This window comes from Hoplias malabaricus, chromosome 14, assembly GCF_029633855.1.
Source record: "Hoplias malabaricus isolate fHopMal1 chromosome 14, fHopMal1.hap1, whole genome shotgun sequence".
Taxonomy (NCBI): Eukaryota; Metazoa; Chordata; class Actinopteri; order Characiformes; family Erythrinidae; genus Hoplias; species Hoplias malabaricus.
The window spans coordinates 29,187,501-29,202,936 of record NC_089813.1 but is presented as its reverse complement, the minus strand read 5'-3'; the positions used below and the strand labels follow the sequence as shown (position 1 = coordinate 29,202,936).

The 15,436-nt window shown below is 40.1% G+C and overlaps 1 protein-coding gene across 6 annotated transcripts; it reads left to right on the top strand.

Annotated features, from left to right (window-relative positions):
- Positions 1 to 269: 269 nt before the first annotated feature.
- Positions 270 to 15,395, top strand: eps8l3b (EPS8 signaling adaptor L3b). Of its 6 annotated transcripts, none has more exons than XM_066644471.1 (20): positions 270 to 304; positions 3,495 to 3,574; positions 3,887 to 3,951; positions 4,047 to 4,111; positions 4,835 to 4,993; positions 5,494 to 5,643; positions 6,217 to 6,308; positions 7,165 to 7,280; positions 7,463 to 7,578; positions 7,749 to 7,869; positions 7,962 to 8,032; positions 8,512 to 8,586; positions 9,372 to 9,517; positions 9,736 to 9,895; positions 10,042 to 10,073; positions 10,389 to 10,482; positions 10,690 to 10,794; positions 11,340 to 11,425; positions 12,678 to 12,810; positions 15,045 to 15,395. In XM_066644471.1, exons 2-20 carry the CDS (start codon positions 3,537 to 3,539, stop codon positions 15,084 to 15,086), a joined length of 1,866 nt encoding a protein of 621 aa, XP_066500568.1. In that variant the 5' UTR covers positions 270 to 304; positions 3,495 to 3,536; the 3' UTR covers positions 15,087 to 15,395. The 6 variants fall into 6 exon arrangements, with proteins under 6 accessions (XP_066500568.1, XP_066500566.1, XP_066500570.1 ...); XM_066644469.1 differs by having other exon boundaries at positions 286 to 304; positions 3,884 to 3,951; XM_066644470.1 differs by lacking the exon at positions 270 to 304 and adding an exon at positions 3,245 to 3,367.
- The last annotated feature ends 41 nt before the right edge of the window (positions 15,396 to 15,436 follow it).

Below are 15,436 nucleotides of genomic sequence, written 5' to 3'. Positions count from 1 at the left end.
AGTTTCTGGTATTCTTTGTTCCAGAACCAGTCTGGGACTACATAGAACTACAACAGAAGGGGGAACGTGGACAACTAGGCTTGATACAATTTTGAACTAGAGGACTTTCCATTCCACTGACTTGAATCTGCCCATATTCCACTTCCTGTCTACTCTTACAAGTGCATCTGGACTTTGCACCTGCTTTTACTAAGCAGGAAGTTCAGGATATTTCTGCCTTTTTCCTTGCAAGGATTTCTAAATGGTGGATCGCTCGCCTTGAGAATGGAATGTTACAGTGGAAACTAACCAAATCTTCTGTAAGGTAATGTCCAGTAGATCTGTGATAGGAAACGGACACTAATTTTAGAATGTATAAGGGAGATAGTTCAGAGGGCAAACAAGATGGGAAGATATTTAATTGGAATTTGTAATAATGACCAATGTAGTAATATGTCAAATTATAAGAAATTGGGGCAGTGGTAGTCTGTAGTTAGCGCTGCTGATTTTTGTTCCAAAGAAAGCAAATAATCTAATGTATATATTTTCCTAAAAAGTGACTCTCAGTAACAATCAAACTTAGTGAAAATGTTTAATGTGTATCTGAACAATTACTGAAAATGTCTAATAAGAAACAAGTGTCTTGCTGGAGTGTAATAAGAGAAGGGGAGGGAAAATATAGCAGTGTTTACACAAATTTTACAATATTTGTGCTGTTATTGCTGAGGCTATTTCCAAAAGTTATTTCTTTAATATGGCTACAGTAGGCTATTTACTCCATATGTCTTAATTCAATGCTGTGATAATGTAAATTAGTCTAAGAAGACTGTCTATATTGTTAGTGATAAATTAGTCAGTGTCATGGCTCAGAATTTCTTTGTCTCGAAAGAAACTAGACAGCCAGGGTTTTTATGTCCCAAATCTTAGGAACAAATCCTGTCAACTTGTGGGGCAGAGTGGTAAATGGAGATGAATGTGGGAACAATTAAAATTTTTATATAACCGTATATGAAAAAAATGAAATGAAAGGTACTAAATTAAGGTGGATTCTGTCACTGTGATGAACTGAGATTTGAGTGGCACAGTAGTGCAATGGATAATGCCACAGCTCAGGGTCTTGGGGTTGTGGATTCGACCCCCACCTCAGGTCACTGTGAGGAGTTTAGTGTATTCTCCCCGTGTCTGTGTGGGTTTCATCTGGGTGCTCTGGTTTACACCCACAATCAAAAAAACACACATTGAACGGTGGATTTACTACTCAAAAGTGTCCCTGTGTGTGGCGCCCTGGGCTAGGAAGTGTTTTTTCATTGCACCTGACTCATCACTGAACAGTATACAGTTAGAGACAGGAAATGCATAAATAAAGATACGTTCGTATTTAGTGGTTTAATCAATTTATGGAAGCAAATCTGTCTCATCAGACTTTGAAATATTACCACCTTTGAATTTGTAGCACTGAATTTTTTTGCACTGAAATTATGCATCTGAATATAATTGCTCTTAAATAGAATTTTCAAGAACACGTTTTCACTGTTATTATTCAAGGTTAATAAACTCAGATAAAAAAATTCAAGCTCAAAAAAATTCAAACAATATATTTCGAAGTTGTGGCGGCACGGTGGCGCAGCAGGTAGGTGTCGCAGTCACACAGCTCCAGGGGCCTGGAGGTTGTGGGTTCTATTCCCGCTCCGGGTGGAGTTGGTGTGTTCTCCCCGTGTCCGCGTGGGTTTCATCCGGGTGCTCCGGTTTCCTCCCACAGTCCAAAAACACACGTTGGTAGGTGGATTGGCTACTCCAAAATGTCCGTAGGTGTGTGTGTCTGTGTTGCCCTGTGAAGGACTGGCGCCCCCTCCAGGGTGTATTCCTGCCTTGCGCCCAATGATTCCAGGTAGTCTCTGGACCCACCGCGACCCTGAATTTGATCAGCGGTTACAGATAAAGAATGAATATTTCGAAGTTGCTCAAATTCGGTAGACGAAATTCAGATACCAAAATACGAGTTACAAAAAATTCAGATACACATCCGGGACACCAAGGACGAGCAATCGATTCATTTGGATTTTCTCTTTCGCCTTAAATGCTGCACTAGTTCCATTCTGTCGCCGCTAGATGGCGAAATACCAACACAACTTTCACACCGTAGAAAAACTACACGTTTAGCGTAGTCCGTGGATATTATCTGTTTATTTTCAAAGTGTCTCAAAAATCTGAAAGGCTCACTAAAAACACAATAAAACAGACTATTGATATCCCGAAGATGAAGAAATTTTACTGTGGAAATGTTTTGTAACGGCCCTGTGAACAGAGCATGTGATATGACAGAATGTGGAAACACGAACTGTGGAGTATATGTCCTATGGCATTTTTATTTTTTAATTGTCAGATTATCAAGAATCTGAAACTGATCTCACAGAAGGTGTAGTAAAAATATAATATCACAAAGTGCACAGTTTAATTCATAAAGTTGTGTTTGTTTAAACACTGAATTTCTGTGTGTATATTAACAATGTCTGGTTATTTCTAATATTATTATAAATATATATATTTGTGTTTGTAGATTATTTATTTGTTGTAACAATGCTTCTTGGCAATACATTTTATACAGTTGAAAAGCCTGTTAATTTCCCTTTTCAGTGGTCTCACATTTGTAAGGAACATGCTTTTGTGGGAGGAGCAGTAGAGCTGAGTGTGTGGGTTGCGCCCATGAAAAATTTGCTGAATACTCTGCCAAAGCCAATTACACTGTACAACCTATGTTTATAAGTAATTTCTTCAGTTTTATTTGTATAAGCTCCATTTCTTAGTGCTGTTCAAATGAAAGTCAAATATACATATGTTTAAATATGTTTAAAAAGAACAAGGCTTTCATGGGGTGTTGTAATTTGCACATGGCTTTATCCCCACAGTTCGTGTTTCCACATTCTGTCATTTCACATGCTCTGTTCACAGGGCCATTACAAATAATTTCCACAGTAAAATTTCTTCATCTCCAGAATTGTAATAGTCTGTTATATTGTGTCTTTAGTGAGCCTTTCAGATTTTTCAGACACTTTGAAAATAAAGAGATAATATCCGCGGAAGGAAGCTAAACGTGTAGTTTTTCTACGGTGTGGAAGTTGTGTTGGTATTTCGCCATCTAGCGGCGACAGAATGGAACTAGTGCAGCATTTAATGTGAAAGAGGAAATCCAAATGAATCGATTGCTCATCCTTGGTGTCCCGGATGTGTATCTGAATTTCGTCTACCACATTTGAGCAACTTCGAAATATGTTTGAATTTTTTTGAGCTTGATAACAGTGAAAACTTGTTCTTGAAAATTCTATTTAAGAGCAATTATATTCAGATGCATAATTTCAGTGCAAACAAATTCAGTGCTACAAATTAAAAGGTGGTAATATTTCAAAGTCTGATGAGACAGATTTGCTTCCATATCAATGACCAAATGAGGACTTTAAACTGAGGGGGATACATTTATTTAAATGTTTTTTTCTTTTGTTTTGTTTTTTTTTAACAAGGTGTCATTTCTGTTATAATCTGTGGGACGTCACGAGTTGAGAATGTACAGGAAGAACGAAGTCCCCGCTTTTCAGCCGAGGTACAAGCTAAACTCAGTTCAGAAATCTCTCTCAGAGTTACTCCAAATCCTCAGCTGCTGTCTCGAGCATCGCTGACTGTTTGAGAGCAGATGGCTGCTATTCTTGGTTTTCAGTATGAAAAATGCTGATGACATCTGGGCATGTGTGTGACGTAACGTAAAAACTCATTTTGCTGGCTTTTTAAAAAGAGGTGTCAAGTCATTTTCTAGCATCAAATTATGAAACAGCATAATTTTATATCGCCACCTGGTGACACTCTATACATGACCGCCCCATGTTTTATTTATTCTGGTTTATTTACATTGTAGAAGCTTCTCACCTGAGTCGAATTCTCAAAGGTCTGACATGTCTCGGCCCAGTGCAAAATCCATCTACAGTGAGTAAAGCCCTCAGTCCTTTCAAAAAGGAGCATAAGTGTGAACCATTGAACATGGCTCACATGATTATAATTCTGCTTTATTTACTCCACAGTGCAAAGAAAGGAATATTCTGAATCCATTAACAAGCAACCAGACGCCTTTCAGTACAGAGTGGAGGTAAGAACAAATTATTGGTCCACATTATTTTATGATTATTTTTCTTTTTTATGATTATATTTTCAATTATTTATTTATTTATTTATTTATTTATTTATATGTTTTTTTTATTTCCTTGGCAACTAATAACTAAAAACAGACATTTTGTCGTTTACTACACACACAGTGCAATTAAACTGAGAGGATAAAGGCTCAAAAATGCTTAGTCTTAAGGAATGGACAAATAAGTGAGTAGAGTAGGTACCAAGCAGTGGAAAAACACCACTAATCACACAGAGCACATGATTCCTCAGACATGAATCCGGACAGTTTTGACACATGAAGCCAAACCCTGCTTTTCATTAAAACATCACTGGACAGCTCAACATGCTTATAGAGCACTGACTGCCTACTTCTTTTATGTTAGCTGCTTTTAACAGATGCCTGCTTTGTCTAGCATTTTGCTGAATGATGGGAGGTAAATTGAGCAGCACCCTATCCACTCTGAGAGAGAGCAAGGCCACATGATCTAAGCTGTGATCTCCTAATGCTGGGTTGTAAGATAGTTGCCCATGTCTGGAGAATAAAATCAAACAAACAAAACAATTATTTGTTTTTTTGTGTGTGAAATCCAGGTCATTTATTTTCTCTTTCTACATTAACTGAATAAAGCCTAGATTAGATTAGCGTTCTCGTCTCCTGTTCAGTTGCCAATGACCAGCAACTGTTTGGCCTTTTCTTCAGCATCTGCTCACATGTGAGTTAGACCAGAGAGAACTCAACAGCACTGAAGACTGCGTGGCCAAGTTGAAAAATCTGGACAGTCGAGGGAAAGTGTGGGGTCAGGACATGATTCTGAAGGTGCAAGGCAGCAGCTTACAGCTGTGTGACATGGAAACAAAGGTTAGTTACATTGCAGTAATGCTCACCAGCTCAGCTCATGGTAATATACTACTGTTTAACATCAAGAAGGCTTCAGTTCTAGATCATCATGCTATCACAGTACTATCCAACTAACAACAAAAAGGTAAAAAACATAAATAAAACAAACCACAGTAAATAATTTACAGCCAATACAGCAACAGAGAGAGAGAGAGAAGAGGTAAACAATGAAGTGATGAATACATTTTAATCTGGTGATGCAGCCTGCCATGTTTAGAAGCATGGTGCTCTTTAGTACCTCTTTAGTACGTAAGTATTCTTATGTTCATTTGTGGACCTTTTGCTAAGAAATATTTGATTATAAAATATTTAATAGTTTTATTGAATAAAAGAGTTTTATTCGTTTTTAACTGATTTGCAAACAAATTTCCTTGTGGATGACTTGAACGTCCATTTATTATGTCAGTTATTGTAATAGGGGTGTTGTGTCTTGACTCATCTTCTTCTTGCTGACTGTGTAGGAGTTGCTGGAGTCTCTTCCTCTTAGCAGTATCACGCAAACGAAGGCAATCCTGAACAGCTGCATTTATGACTCCATTCTGACCATCACTGTTCATGAGAATGGGCGGAGACCACCAAATGTGTTTCTCTTCCAGTGTGAGGAAACTGGGGTCAGGAACTCTTTAATTTTTTTAACATTCTTTTTTTTTTTTATCAAAAAAATTGATAAAATGGTTTTTAAAAAAAAAAACATTTTATCAATGTTATTGTTGTGTTATTTTAGATGTTGTTTTAAAAACTCCACTTTGATGAAAAAAAGAAAAAAAAAAAACACATGGATGTGATTTGTCACTTTCTAACACAAGTTCTTCTAAGAGTAATGTGCATTGACAAATGGTCCAAACCAAACCACTCACCCTTTTGATTAGATGTCATAAACCTATTGAGACAGAACCCCAAGCTCTGCACATTGCTGTTTCAAAACCAGTATACCAGGGGCTTATTAACTGGTTATTGGATTAATTGTGTTCTCAGTAAGACTAAGCACAGAAATGTGGGTAGTATGGGGTTTCCAGGACTGGACACCTGCTTTGATTTAAATCAAGATAATTTCATAGAAGTTATTTGGTGTTAGTCTGTACTAGTAATGATAATGATAATATTAATAATCATAATTGGTATCTATATTCCAGTATTGATTTTCATTTTTTTCCCCATGTATTTTCCCACTTATGCTGTTCCAGGCAGAAGAGGTGAAAGCGGATTTGGACAGAGCAATCAAGCACAGAGGAGACGATTTAGGGTTTCAACCCAGTGAACCTCTGTTTGACATCAGGTAGGCATTAACAAGGACTGATAATTCAGTTCATATTACAGATGTAGGTGAATGCAGTGTTTGGAGTTTTGACTTAGGGCTCTTACTGAGCAAGGAACTGAACCCTAGTCTTCTGCATAAAAGGGCAGCAGTAGTTTAATTTCATGTCAGGCTGCTTTCTGAATGCTGGGATTCCAGCAGCAGACTAATAATTATCATCAGTGACTATTGTGAAATAACAGTATATTTTAAAGTAAGGGAGTGCAATGAATAGAATTGAATAATTATAACGTGACAATGGATTTTTTTTTCCAAGTCAAAGATATTTGAAGAGACTTTGAACATCCGCTGATTTTGCTGATAATGATGATTGGGGTCATTCTCAGACGTTCCGACAAACTGTTTATTCTTCCAAAAAACAATGGGCACTACAGTAAATCTATGCAATCATGATTTGGGTACCTGGTCAGGTCAAATGTAACTTTTTATACCCCTCAGTGTCACTGCTGGACTGAGAATTGTCCACCAACTAAAATATCCAGCTTGCAGCTTAAACTGACAATGGATGATGGACCAGCACAAACTCTGCAATAACAGATGAGCTACTCTCTGACATTACATCCTCAGTGTGTCTAACACTGTGGACAGTGAGTGGACACAGGGTTAAAACTCTATCAATTTTACCTGAGGGCAACACACACCAACACACCACCACCACCACGTCAGTGTCACCTCAGCGCAGAGATTGATCCAAAATTATACCGGGTCTGTGGTGGTTCTGTGGGAGTCCTAGACAGAGAATGTAGAAACAAAGAGGTAGTCGTAATGTTATATATCAGTGTATTTAGTCTGTAGTAACACGTTGTCTCATCTGCAGGAGTAATCTAGAGAATATTATAGGCCAGGGTTATCCAGGGGGTTTCCGCAAACCTGGATCCCCTCCAATGCAGCCTGTGACTCCTCCCCCAAGGCACAGTCCCTTCCAGGACTTTGGTAAGGACTATTTTAAAACTACCATAATTTATTGTGTCATTTATCTTGCTTCCTATGTTGTCTCTTGTGCACTTGAAACACACATGCCCTACTTGTCCCTCCATTACAGGTTCATACATCATAAGCCCATTACTGTAAAACCTTTTTTGTAGTTCACAAAGCTTCCTGGTTTGTGTTTTTAGAAACCCCCATGTTTGTGCCCAGAGAGGAAGCTCGTTATAGTCCAGATATTCAGGGGCCACCAATCCGCTCGGCTCAGCCTTCTCCTCCTCCTTACTCAGACATCGAACGGAATGTGGTCAGTTTATTACAACACAGCTTATTGTATAACAATTACATAACTTTTCACTTTACAGATGCAAAAAACTATTTTCTGCAACTGTCTGTCCATCTGTCTATCACTCTACTTTTGTGTGTGTATCTATCTGTGTGCCCAGCTCATGTATCTAAATGTTCTCTGTCTGCCAGGACATCTTTAATCATGTGGTGGGTGACATTGAGATCTTTGCAGAAAAGGTAGGAGCTGCTGTAGCACGAGAGGAAGGAAACAAGAAAAATAAGAAGAAAAGCAAAACTCAGAGGAAATATGGTGAGACGTGGTGTTCAGTATGTGTCTTTTTCTTAAGCACATTTTTTCATGTTGGTATTCACTGCTGTTTTTACATTTTATATTCTGTGCAGGTGAAAACTTTCCCTCTATACAGGAATATATCGCCTGTCTTCAGAAATTTAAATATGCCTTTAATCTCTTGGTAAGTCAGAAAAGTCTCTCTCAGAACATGTTCATCTTTCTAAGCATTTAATTCATTCATTAAATCATTGTCTGTAACCTCTTATCCAGTTCAGGGTTGATGGCAGTCTGGAGCGTAAGGAGAATCACTGGGCGCAAGGCGGGAACACACCCTGCAGGGGGCGCCAGTCCTTCAAAGGGCAACACACACAATTACTGAGCATTTCATTCTGATTTTTTTATTTGTAAATCAAAAATGGGACACTGTATTTTAAGGCAAACAGTAAACTTTCAACATTGGGTTATTCAGTGCCAGTGCAGTGCCAGCTCAACAGTTCATGTCGTGAATTTCTAAGGACAAAAAACTAAGAAAAAATACATCCATTTATATTTATGCATCCATGCAACAGCACTTCAGAAGGTCCACCCTGACTCTCTACTGAGTGTAATATATTGAACTGGGTTTGTTTTGTGTGTGTGTGTGGTTTTTTTTTTCATTAGGGAAAACTTAATGGACACTTACATGACCCTGGTGTTCCTGAATTTGTTCACTCTATCTTCTCTTCACTTGGCTTTGTGAGTATCCACAGACTCTGCTCCCTTTAAAATCAACAATAAATGCTCTGGTTTACTGCTGGGCACATGGCTGGTCACAAGGCTGATCAGGACAGTAGGAAATAACAGCTGTGATCATGGCATTTGCATTCTTATCACTTCATCATCACTGTTTGGTTTGAGGAATGTTAAAAAAAAATTAAAGAGTTCCTGACCCCTGTTTCCTCACACTGGTGGTTCTCCGCCCATTCTCATTTTTGAACACTAGCAGGGTTCATAAGGCTATCCTTTCAAAAAAATTGTGATATTTACACTGATCATTTTTAACGTAAACCACCAGCTAACGTTAACCTGTTGTGTTAACCCCCTCATGCCCTTAAAACAACCCATCAAAGCATGGACTCCACAATATTTCTGAAGGAGTGCTGTGGTGTTTCGATACCAACTTCTAGAACTGACTAGAAGACATTTGCTGCCTAATAGATTCCACTCTGTGACAGGTGCCTTTGTAAAAAAGATTCTAAATGAGGTTTAAATGTTGCCCTGATCAGTATTTAGAGCCTTATTCCAAGAACTGTGATAATACGATGAAAACAAAATTGACAAAAGCAGTCTTTATAAAAATGTTTGTCTCCTTACTCTAGAAATAGAAATCCTTTGTGTGGTTGACTGAATGCAAGTAATATTCTACATAATTTCCCCTCTGTCTGACACATGTGATCTATTCTGGGGATAGACACCCAAATGTTGTGTTGTACATTTCTCAAAAATGAATGTACCATGTCTTTTTGTTCTTGATGTTTCAGCTTGTGATGCAGTATCCTCTGGATGTGCCACAGTCAGTACTGTCCCCCTTCCTCACAGAAGCCGCTCTGCACCTGCTCAGCCAGTTCGTCACCCCAGAGGAGGACCAACTGTGGAGCAGCTTTGGAGACACCTGGCACATCCCCAGGTCTGACCAACAATCTGACTGCAGTTTAGTGATTAGTGGGGGAAAAAGGGCACCAAAGGACCCTGCAAGGAAAGAGCATGGCCAGTTGTACTCTTTTGGACCCCCCCATCCCTGGATGTCTATGATATCACAGAAGATCAAACATACAATCGCCTAATGATGAGAAAGCTGCACCAATAGAAACCCCATAAACTTCTGCTTGTCTCTGTTGATCTCAGATCAAGGTGGCCAAATGGAGACAAGATGGCTCCCTATGTTCCAGTGTTTTATGATGGCTGGGAGCCTCCAGTGCCAGGACCCCCACAATCTGCTCCTCCGTCACGCAGCAACAGCCAGCGCTTCCCACCCAGGAATAGCCCTCAACCTCCACCGGCTCAGGTGCAACTCCCTACAACCAAAAATCTGTAGAGAATATGATTTATAGAATCATTTACATGATAACCTGTGCTCTTTATCAGATGGTTAGAAGCTTGTAGTTTAATGAGGAAACATTGTTGACACTTGCTGTTTACTTTTGGTTTCAGGATAACAGGCCTTTTGGTGCTCCGCCAACACGGTAAACAAGAGCATGTGACATAAATGTCTCAAATAACACTCATACTGCACCCCGTAGATATTAGTAGAGCATACGGTACAAGAGTCTGGCTGGAGTGATAATACAAAATGAATTATTCAGTTAAAGCTCAAAAAAAAGTTCACAATGAAAAAAAATATATATATTTTTTAAAACATTTTTTTTGATATATGGAAAACACATTGATTCTAGAACATTTTTGCAAATCTGTACAAGATTCTCTACCTACTGGGGTCTGTTTACTTGATCAACAGTCATTTTCTGGATCATTATTTAATTCATATTTTTGTGCTGTAGCTCAGAAGGGCCGCCGCTCTACATGCGAGTGATCTATGACTTCACAGCCAGGAACCGTCAGGAGCTGAGTGTGCTGAAAGGGGAAGTGGTGCAGGTAGGACAGTAAACTCCTGCAGGTGCACACAGATTAAACATTGCGCCTGAATCCACGGAATCCAATCCAATGGCCTGTTATAATTTCTGATCAAAGAAATGTACCTAGCTTTTAATTCCAAGCAAGATTCTCTTCTTACACTGGAAAGCTTCCTGTGAAAACAGACACCCTGTGTTCTGAAGGTTGTTTGTGATTTTATTCCCACAGGTAATAGACAAGTCTAGACAATGGTGGATAGTACGAAACAACCGTGAGGAGGAGGGTCACGTGCCTCAAAATGTTTTGGAACCTGTGGGTGGGGAGGAGCCTGCAGTAAGTTTTCCACTACTTTGGCACTCATTTAGATATTGTATGTTTTCTCAAGTATTGCACATCAACAGTAACAGTACAAACGACTGCGTGTTATCATACAATGTTTCACCACAGACAATGATTTTAATGTGTTTTTAATCACTCACATAAATACAGTTACTATAGAAGCAAATGGGGAGGTCACCATAGTGCAAGTTGAAGCTTTTAATTAATACCTCCCTTTCAAAGACTACTTTTTATATGACCTGTTATATGACAGTTTTTACATGGCCGGGTAGGCTCCCGTACCCACTGCGACCATGAATGGATAAATGGTTACAGTCAATGAATGAATGAATGAATTACTCACATGTTTATTTCGAAATGATATTCTGTGGTAATCTATGACATTTGTAATTTATAATTATTGTATTATTATTGTTATGATACGGAAACTGCAGATTATATTTTAAATGTTCCTATAAAAATATCTAGTAATAATATCAGTACCAGAATTAATAGTGACACATTAATGATATTTAAATCTTTGTCTTTCTGTACATTAGAGAATCAACAGAGCTCCAAATCTGGACATGAGATCCAGTCCAGAGGAGGTCAGGGCCTGGCTACAGTACAAGGGCTTTTCCAAAGTGTAAGATAACACTTTATACACCCTAAGACATTCCGTAATCATAAAGACACTGTAATGTACCATGCCCATTGAGTAATTCTGATTAATTTATGAGATACCACCATAATTATGATTATAACAGACAGGAAGGTGTTTTCAGGTACAAAGGTTTAGTGTCTGACCTTTGCAGTCTCACTTCTGGCTGAAACATTTGAATATTTGCCTGTTGCTTGAAAAATAGAACCGTTTCTTTTAGAGAATGAATTCTGTTCTGCATCATATTAATTTCATAAACATAAACATGAACTGTTGTCAACAAGTCTACGTGTGTTGGGAGTGACTTAATATGTCAGCAACTCATGTGGAAATGGTGCAGCTGTGATATAATATCTCCACTTTACTGATCTCATAACCCCACCCACTCTGAACCTAAATACACTGCTGCTTTTCTTCTGGAGTTTTCCATCACAAGCTGCACCTCGACCCTACCTCAGAACCGTACTCAGAACTGATTCATGGAAAACTCTTTAAGGAATGGCACAATTCCAGTCAAGATTTCATTTCTCTTTTTCATTTGTTTTGTGTGTGATTTGTATATACATACATTTTTTGTATGGATGAAGTGGGATATTAATGAAAGTTGAACTTTACTGAGGATTTTCAAAATATAATTTAATTTCATTATGCTGCTAAATTTAGAGGTTTAGCATTTTATTTTCAGAAAAATGCAGTTTTCCTCTGTGCTTTTTACCCAATATGTTTGTACTTTTTACCCAGGATGTTGTCTGGGATGATACTTTTATCTTTTACCCAAGAAACAATCAAACGTTCTGCTGAGTGTTAGGGTCTGCTTTTTTATCTATAAGGGCAACCAGGTAAAGAAAGAGAATACAGTCTTAAGGCTTAAATGTTCTTGAGAAAAGGTGTTATGTTCCTGTCAGTTTCTCAAACAGTAACAAACAGGCAGAAGCCAAGTCACATAGTAACTTCATTTTTGGAGCATCGCTGACTGAAGTAGTCTTTAATGGAGGGTTGTACCTACAGTATGTAGTAATGTAGGAACTTATATGGCACAAGCAGAAACTCAGCAGTATAGGAATATTGCCCATGTAAAGTCTCCTGCTAGTTTTGAAGGAGGCAAGGTACAGACGTTTCAGAGAACATGGTTAGCATCGCAGCTAATTTGTGTCACAGTTCTATTAAAAACAGGATCTCACTCTGTAATGACTTTCCTATCCTGCATGATTTTAAGTGTTTAATGTATGGGTTGCAGGACTGTACGTAACCTGGGTATGATGAACGGAGCCCTGTTGTTGGGGATGAAGCCTGACAGTATTCGAGCTGTGTGCCCAGAGGAAGGAGGCAGAGTCTTTTTCCAGCTACAGGCCATCAGATCATCTATGGCAGTAGGTAACAGTACAAATACACACGCGTACACACGCACACACACACAAGCCGACTAATAATAGCAACTCTAATAACCATCCATCCATCCATCCATTGTCCACCGCTTCTCCGGGTCTGGGTTGCGGGGGGAATCAGTCAGAGTAAAGAAACCCAGACCTCCCTCTCCCTAGCCACTTCTTCTAGCACTTCCGGGGGGATACAGGGGCGTATGATACAGAGGCGAGAGACATATATTCTCTCCAGCATGTTCTGGTCTTCCCGGGACTTCCTCCCCGTTGGACATGCCTGAAACAACTCACCAGGAAGGTGTCCGGGAGGCATCTGGACCAGATGCCCGAACCACCTTAGCTGGCTCCTCTTGACATGGAGGAGCAGCGGCTCCACTCCGAGTCTCACCCGGATGTCCGAGCTCTTAACCCTATCTCTAAGGGAGAGTCCAGACACCCTGCAGAGAAAACTCATTCAGTCACTTGTACCTGCGATCTCATTCTTTCTGTCATTACACAAAGCTCAAGACCATAGGTGAGGGCTGGGACGTGAACGGTAAATCGAGAGCTTTGCTTAATGTCTCGGCTCTCTCTGCACCACAATGGTCCGGTACAAAGTCCGGTACAATGGTCCGGTACAAATTACTGGAGACACTGCACCGATCCGCCAGTCAACCTCCTGCTTCATCTTTCCCTCACTCGTGAACAAGACCCTGAGATACTTGACCACTTGAAGCAGGACCTCACTTCCAACCTGGAGAGAGCACTCCACCCTTTTCCAACTGAGTACCATGGACCAGTACTGATTCTCATCCCCGCCACACTCAAACTGTGTCCAGCAAGAGCTGCTGCAAACTGGTCCAGCAAGAGCTGGAGGTTCCAGGACACCACCATACGGGACACCTTCCGCCACTTGGCTATGGCAAGAAATTCTGTCCATAAAAGTTATGAACAGAACTGGTGAGAATGGGCAGTCCTGAAGGAGTCCAACTCCGACTGGAAACCAGTCTGACTTACTGCCAGCCATACGAACCAGACTCCTGCTCTGTTTATATAGGGACTGGATAGCTCGTAGCACAGAGCCCAGTACCACACACTCCTAGAGTATCCCCCACAGAAAACCCTGAGAGACACGATCGAATGTAAAGTGCTAGTCCTGTGTTCCACGACCAGGGCGGAATCTGCATTATTCCTCCTGGATCTGAGTTTCAATCAGCCGGGCTCTCTGTTCCAGTACACCCGTATAGACCGTACTGGGGAGGCTGAAGAGTGTGATCCCCCTGTAGTTGGAACACGCCCTCCGGTCTCCCTTCTTAAAAAGGGGAACCACCACTCCTCTCTTTAGTCCCCACAATGAGTAGTTTCCAGCACCTCCTCTAGGGTCCCCAAGAAGGCCAGGTACTCTGAGCTGCTGTTCAGTGCATAAGCACAAACAACACTCAGAACCCATCCCCCAACCCGAAGGCGCAGGGAAATTACCCTGTCGTCCACTGGGGTAAACCCCAACATACAGGGGCTTAGCTGGTGAACTATGAGTAAGCCCACTCCTGCCCTAAAGCTCTCACTCTGGGCAACTCCAGAATGAAAGAAAATGCAGCCCCTCTCGAGGAGATTTGTTCCAGAGCCCCTACTGTTTCGAGGTGAGCCCAACTATATATAGCCTGCACATCTCAACCTTGCGCCTCAGCTCTGGCTCCTTTCCATGTTCTAAGAACCACTTTCAATAATCGTGGATCAGAACACCAGACCCCAATTCCTACCTTCCCTACACGTGGCGGGCCCATGGGGGAGTAGACCTATGCTGCTCCTTTGGACTAAGCTTGGCCTGACCCCATGAGTAAAAGTCCAGCCACCAGGCGCTTGACAAGGAGCCTCTCCCCCAGGCCTGGCCCCAGTTATGTGTCCCTCAGTTATGAAAGCCTGAAGTACTGTTTATCTGATGGTATACCGTGCCTTGCAGTTTTAGGAATTGTGTTTGTGTAGTTTGAGTTTGACAATGTCACTTTTGGGACCAGCTTCGGCTGGGAAAACAGCTGTAGCTGTCAATAAATTTAAGAATTAGTTTATATGACATGCTTAATTTTAGGGCCTTCTCAATAAATTACTGTTATACAACAAACTATTTTGATGCTAAATAAACACAAATGGAGATCAGGGTTTTGAATGGCTCAGTTTCAGAAAAGTTTCACTTTTCATTCATTTTAGGGTTTGAAGATTTTTTTTTATGTGCTCTGCTTCTTTTCCAGCTGGCCAATGAGGGAGGAAACAACCACTATGGAGGTCGTTAAAACCTGATGTCTTGGACAAATGTGTAATTTCATTAATAAGAACTGCAGTGATTATATTAGCAAATGTGCACACATGATGATCTAAAATGACTTGGAAGTTGTCCAAATAAACTTCACAAAAATCCCATCCACAATATTATTTACGCTACCACCTCAAAGTACAAATAAAGTTGTAAATGGCATTAGGGTTTAAAAGTCATATGCTAAATCTTTGTTGTTTTATTTTGATTATATCATATTTATTATCCAAATCATAACCTTCCCCTATATTACACTGACTTTGAGCAATGGACCACTGTAGCTCTTTTCAATGCCTACAAATCAGTAATAAAAATCAAGATTTAGTATTA

What these genes read in the sequence shown, in the direction of transcription:
- eps8l3b (XM_066644469.1), top strand. Translation starts at nt 3,537, where the DNA reads ATGTACAGGAAGAACGAAGTCCCCGCTTTTCAGCCGAG. An exon ending in CAGACATCGAACGGAATGTG is followed by an intron (nt 7,579 to 7,748) that starts GTCAGTTTATTA and finishes TCTGTCTGCCAG; the next exon opens with GACATCTTTAATCATGTGGT. An exon ending in CAAAACTCAGAGGAAATATG is followed by an intron (nt 7,870 to 7,961) that starts GTGAGACGTGGT and finishes TATTCTGTGCAG; the next exon opens with GTGAAAACTTTCCCTCTATA.